General features: G+C 41.7%; 1 protein-coding gene across 1 annotated transcript; it reads right to left on the reverse strand.

Annotated features, from left to right (window-relative positions):
- Positions 1-355: 355 nt before the first annotated feature.
- Positions 356-2,257, reverse strand: LOC138588861 (dickkopf-related protein 1-like). The gene is made up of 4 exons (XM_069659106.1): positions 1,914-2,257; positions 1,649-1,793; positions 1,275-1,409; positions 356-1,163 (listed from the first exon to the last, which is right to left on the reverse strand). Exons 1-4 carry the CDS (start codon positions 2,127-2,129, stop codon positions 889-891), a joined length of 771 nt encoding a protein of 256 aa, XP_069515207.1. The 5' UTR covers positions 2,130-2,257; the 3' UTR covers positions 356-888.
- Between the last annotated feature and the right edge of the window lie 4,395 nt (positions 2,258-6,652).

The following is a 6,652-nucleotide window of genomic DNA, read 5'->3' on the forward strand; positions in this document are numbered from 1 at the left end:
CAGCGATTGTGTGTAATGAGTTTTAGAAGCAAATCTGGGCCAAACATTTAAACCATCCACTCAGCCTCGACCGCTGCTTCGTGAAGGCTGGGCTACGAGTTAAACACTGCTGAGTGACTGTTCAAGAAACTCTTGCTTTCCAGAACAGGATGGTTGTTATTTAGCCAGAAATGTTTCCCACACGTACCGACCGATGAGTGAATATTTGGCTTAATGGTTTGGACTGTAACCTCACAGGAACCCAAAAAACACTTCTTTTGTTTTTCATGTAAAGATCAGAGCGGCAAAAATGAGTGTCAGAAAGAAGGAATGAGGTTATCACATGATGTTTAATAAAACAAATATATCCAGAATTTCTATATATAACATTTTCTTATAAAACAATATATATAACACATTTACAATGCATGCAGCACCATGTCTTTATAATACTGGTGTTGACAGAATTCCATAGCTCAATTAAGTGCCACCTCCAGGATAATATTTACAATGCAGTAATTTACTGCAATAACTGAGGCTTGAAGTTCCATAAAAAGAGAAACAAAACAGCTCTGCCATTACCGACGACATGAATCGATCTTCCCAAGACTTCTGAAATGTCACTGCCTAACTTCCGACTCCTCATCTGTTGATGGGGAACCGGATCAGTCCGTCTTGCACTGTTGCATCCCTCTGGGTGTATCACTTTTCCAGGAATCATGTCTATCCTTCCGGGTGCTGTTTTTGTCAGCAACTTTGGCAGGAAAGAATGTCTTAGGTGTTGGGTGTCTGTGTGTGTGTGTGTCAGCATCTCGAGTGTGTGCAAGGCGGAAAAGTGTTTGTCAGTGTCTGTGACTGATTTATGTGTGTGTGTGTGTATCAGTCTCTGTGTTTGTCCGTGCGTTTGTGTCAGCGTCTCTGACAGGTGTGTAGGTTCCGGGCTGCAGTCCTGCTGACACTGTGGTCTCGCTCTCCTTTCTCCGCTTTCTCTGGTCGGCAGGCCAAGCCGTCGCCGCAGTCGCAGCGTTGGAACAGCTCCAAACCGTGGTTCCCTTTCCTGCGGTGGCGTGTGCACACCTGGCCCTCCGTCAGCACAGGCTTACAGATGCGAGACCAGAAGTGTCGGGCGCAGCACAGACCCTCAGAGCAGTCTGCAGACCTCAGGCAAGTGTCACCCTCTTGGCCTGGAGAGTAAAGAGAAGAATATATGTTATTTCATGAAACAGGTCAATAAAAACTTCTTGTGATGCCTCTTAAAACATATAAAGATTGATGACACTCAACAAGACACTCACCTTTCACAGCATGAGGCTGATTGCCGTGGGCAGTAGGAAGCCTTTTGGCGTGATGCTCCATGGTGGTGTTGTTTTTGTGCCAGCCTGTGATGATGGAAGCATCCGTCCCATCTATTTCATTCGCCTGGCAAACACCTACAGATCAAAGAGAAACAGACAGCAATGAGTTCAGGGTGTGTATTTAGAGTAGTCCATATTTAATTACTCATCTATTGCACAAATTAAAACTAATCTACATCAATAAACATGCACTTATAATACTTTTAATTTAAAGTTAATATAAATACAAATTATTCCCAGCAAACTAAATATCATGAATAACTTTCTAAAGCATAAATGTGAGTAATTATTTCGGATTAGATGCCTTTGCTCACCATTGCTGCAGCGGTTTCCTGCACAACACATGGAGTCCCGTGCGCAACGCTTCCGGCTCTTACGGCACGGCAGACAGGCGCCTCGGGCGTCATTGCAGAATTCATCACCCCCGCAGTCTTCATCATCCGTGCAAACACCTGACTGCTGTAGTTGACAAATACAAAAGCAGCGTGTCATTGAAGAAGTAAGATATTACTCATAGAATTTACATGAACGCAACTTTTTCCGTTGCGCACAGAAGTGACTTTTACGCACGGGCATTACCTGCAAGGTGTCCACGGGTGGTTTGTGTACCACGCTGCTTGATGGAGAGGTACGCGGACTCGGACTGACAGTTTCGGATCCTTTGCTGCCTGAAGCTCCGGGTAAGTTTTTGATGGCGTTGGAGTTCATCAGCACTGTCCCCGAGTAAACGTCCCCAAGGTATCCAAACAGCGTGAGATACACAGCCAAGAAGCGATGCGCTGACGGAAACTGCATGATTCTCTCCTTAAACTCTGCTGTGCTGCAAAGACGCGGAACAAAAAATTCCCCCCAAAAGATTGAGCGACAAAGTCCAAAGCGGCCTTGAATCCTGAATCCCAAAGTTTCCAGAGAGTTTCGGCACGATGCTTTCGAAGCCTCCTGCCTCTCAGTCCTGGGATGATCTCTTTATACATGTGGACCTGTTTGTCTTCCCGCCCCTCGCTGTGCACAACAAAGGCGGAGGGGTGGAATTTCAAAGAGAGCCCCACTGTACGGAAATGGCCATCTATTCTCCCTGCACAGGACTGCATTTCACAATGTTTGTGTAATGATAATGACCTGCGAGGTCCGTCTGAATGCCCATCACTTTGTGACGCACTATAAAAGTTACTATAAGGGTTAGTTACTATAAAATAACTAAAGATGAGGATCAAACACTTAAATATTTAATTTCCTTTTTTAAATTATCTTCTGCTAAAAACAAATTGTTAAGGTCTTTCGGTTTTGTGACTTACTCTGCTTTGTTCCATCACACTGACTCAATAACATCTGAGTGTAATTGCTTCACTACATGATAAAATCTCAGCTATATTATGGGTTGATTTTAATCGTCTTGTTTTCCATTAAAAACGCTCATTATGAAACAAAATAACAGTTTTTTAATCTCTTTTTTAATTGGTTACGCATTTAAATGAAGGCAAAACTTGTTTTTACAAAAAAAAAGGTTTTAACCTTTAATTATAAGTTCAACCCACATATGTATTAGTGTCATTTACATCTACATCTAAAACAACAGATGTAAACGCTAAAAATACTGCAGCTCATTTTCTTTGTTAAATTATTCCGCTTTGTAACCCTCACTGGGGCTCCTGTGAATGTGACTCTTTGTGTGTTTCTCTCTCCATAAGCTCCGTTAGCCTCCTTTAGAAAAAGCTGTTTGGTTATTCCACCTCCTTTGACATTCAAGTAGCCTAACTGCCCTTTGGCTGTGTGAAGACAGTGATTGAAGTCACTTGCGTCGATTAACTACTTCATTTGATCCTTGTGATTGCAAAGGGGGCAATTATCCTCCAAAGTGTGCTTGATTACACCAGTGGCGGACATCAATGTGTAGGATATGCGGACCATTAAGGGGTGTGAAAAGTTTACCGAATTAATGGACTTCCGTGGCGAGGCCTTTCAGGGTTGACTGGCACTTTGAGATTAAAGGCAGCTCTGATCTGTCCTGCTGTCTGACCCTTTGAGCTCATCCACTGCAAGAAATGTCAAACCTGAGACAAAACATATCTAATCTCTTCTAATTAAATCTAAAAAAGTGTGTATTTGACTTTAATCTTCCAACCAAGTCAGATCATTTGACCTTGTTTTCAGCAATTTCAGCGTTTTTTCTTTCCATAATTTGGTCCCATATTGCGAATTAGTGCAGTGATGTTTTCTCTCTTAATTTGCGCTTGGAAATTGTTTACAACACAGCATTTTTGGCACTTAATTAGTCTTTTTTGACTCGATATAGCGATACAAACTCACAGGTGTTGGAGTGCGTATTTTCTCTATAAAGATATCTTGGCACTTGGACGTCATCTGCTGGTCACCTCGCCCGCGTTTGGAGTGTGAGGATGTGCGTGCATGTGTGTGTGTGCGAGGGAGCGAGATGCGCCACAGACACCTGACAAACACACTGTAGCACTTGGCGCGCTTGAATTGCTGTATATCTTTTGAAGTGGAGCTTTTATCTCCACTTTACTAAATGTCAGTGCTGGTAAGGTGAGCTCCTTTGATGCACTTTGATCCCCTTTGATCTCGCAGAGTTGTCACCCTGTTGTTATGGCTGCAGCCATTCCCCTGTCCCCCAAACAGATTTGTTGTTCGAATAACACTGAGACCAGAGAAGCTGAATCATCTGCACTTACCTGTAAGTGGATGACACTAACACTAGCACTGATAATTAGATCTCAGGCAACCTTAACACATCAGTTCACATCACATCTCAGCTGGTTGGAGAGAGGTCTGTCTTCCCTGCAGCTCCCTCTTGTGGCAGCTACAGGAAACCGCAAGAGAACCTCCACGGCGCACACTCCCAATCAATCACGGTGTGTTGTTTCAAATGACTTAGACAAACACGACTCAAAAGTATTGTTTTTACTCTATAATTTTAAAAATCTTACACGTGGCACTCTGCAAAATCAATTTACAGCAGAATAAACAACAGAACACAAGGCAAAGATCAGGTAACATTGCAGAAGGCGGTCAATGTGAGACTGAAAACCAGTGGTCTGTAAAGTGATGGCATACATAAGGCTTTGTGATAAACAGAACCTGCTCTTAATACAGTCAAACACTTATGGTATGCCTACAGATGTAAGATTCCTCCTCATGTTTAGATCTCCATCGTCATTCAATGATTTATATGATAATAATGTGAGCATGTTTCCTGGGATGAAATATGAGTTGGGCTTTTCTGCATTTTAGAAACAAAGACATATGAACGATGCATGATGAATGTTATCACGCCGTCAAAGATTGTCAACAGCAGCAAATTATGATAGTGTTCCTCAAAACTGCAAATCATTCTTGCCGTCTCTTTAGGCTCAGATTTCACGAGTGAGACACGTGACAGATGGTCCGCCTGAGCGAAGATTTACAGTTCACTTTATAGCCGGCCTGTTGTGGTTGACTTTACGAGACCATATTAGACATATAGAGAATAGCATGTCATTGCAGTATCAGGTATGATATCATTTTGCTGTGAGATAAGTCAAAGAGGGTAAGTAGGATGTTAATTTCACACACAGTTCTGAGAGCCATCAAATGACTTAAAAAATTCTCTCTCCACGGTGATTAATGTGTTTATTAGATAGAACAAAGGGATGAGAAGCAGCCATCTAAGAGGACACATCCGTTTTTGAGGTGTATATGTGTTCATGCAGCATTGAAAAGGACTTGTGATGTTAATTTTGAATGCCATTGATTTAAGGCACTTACAATTACTTCTGATTTTATGACTTTGGGATGAGGGAGGTGATGAGGTGGGTGAGAAATCATGGAGCTAGTCGTCAAAGTTTCACAAAATATATAATCTCCTTTTTTTAATTTTTCATGTCAGATTTTTGAAATGTGTGTATGATGATGTTAAAGTGATAATCTTGAAGATTTTCATTTAAATAAATGTCTGTTAAGTCACTATCTATCGCCGAATGAGGTAACACAACGGTGATTAAGCCTATGGCCCACTGATGAAAGCTTTTACATTTGTAGTGTTACAGACTGGGTGTCTGTGGCGACATTCGCGGAAAAAATCACAAGCGGCGCCCGGTTAGTGACGCGTTTTCCATCACCCAGCAGTGGTTGGTCTGCCAGAGAGGGTAGGCGGAGCTAAGCGGCTGCTTTTCCGGTCTCTGCAAGTGTTGCGAGTAAACAGTTATCTACTATGGCTGAACAAACAAAGAAAAGATGGATGACTACAGATACAACTTCAAAAATAAGTGAAAATCCAAAGAAAAAGAAACAAATTTGACACTCAGATGAAGGCAAACAGTCTGAAAAGGAAAGCGATTAAGAGAGACACCACTCATGCAACACTGTTTGGAATTCTGGGAAGTGTGTTCCCGCAGTTACCGTTTATCGCCATAGGTGCCGCCAAAGAGAACGAAACTGAGATCTTCGAGATTACCACTTTAAGTCGATATAGTCTAATGATGAAGTGAATTTGCCTCCTAAGAGGGTGGTCGGTTTTCTGGATGAAACGAAAATAGTTGAACCTCTTTAAAAACCTCGAGAACACCATTTAGCACAACGTCACGTGGTGTCAAGTGACAGCAAACACATGTTCACTCAAGTTTACAAACTGACACAAGCCTCCAATTTTCTAAAGAAGGAAGTCAAGTACATTACGAAGAAATAAAGCACAAAAAATAATCACCATACAAAAACAATAACCAGTACTGTCATCTCGCAAATCGCTTACCATAATTTATCAATAACAGCACCAAAGACACTGAAACCATGTTCACAGTTATATCAGAAGCAAACAGAGGACGAGGCATTCAGGTGATGTTAAAAACAAAGTATGTAGGTGGAGAAGCATTCGTATGTGTGATTAAAAAACTAAAATGAGGCTTAAATAAGCTCTAACTGCTGATTCTCTCAGTTAATGGTCTTAAGTGCATAATGACACATTGCTTCATGGAAATAGTAGCTGACATTTCATGTGTGTCGGTGTGTGATTCATTAAATCTCAAGCAGGGCACTTAAAGAGTCATGTCTCTTTCCACTGACTGCACAGTGTTTGTGCTTTTCAAGGTAGGCATACTAAGTATTTGATTTGTGAGAATGTATCTTGTAAATTCAAATACTTTGTACCGTATATGCTGTTCGCCATATGGATGTTAAATAAGAAGAAAATGAGTGACATTCAGGTTAGTCTTGAGCACTTGATACCAGTTTTACTTGCAAACTGTGGTGTGTAGATCTCTGCAGACTGCCAGAGACTCCAGCAAGCAGCTGCATGTTATAAAAACAGAGCAGCTGCAGTAACATCT

This window comes from Semicossyphus pulcher, unplaced genomic scaffold (assembly GCF_022749685.1).
Source record: "Semicossyphus pulcher isolate SPU_LCO1_2020_fin unplaced genomic scaffold, fSemPul1.0.p SCAF_12, whole genome shotgun sequence".
In the NCBI taxonomy this organism is placed as follows: Eukaryota; Metazoa; Chordata; class Actinopteri; order Labriformes; family Labridae; genus Semicossyphus; species Semicossyphus pulcher.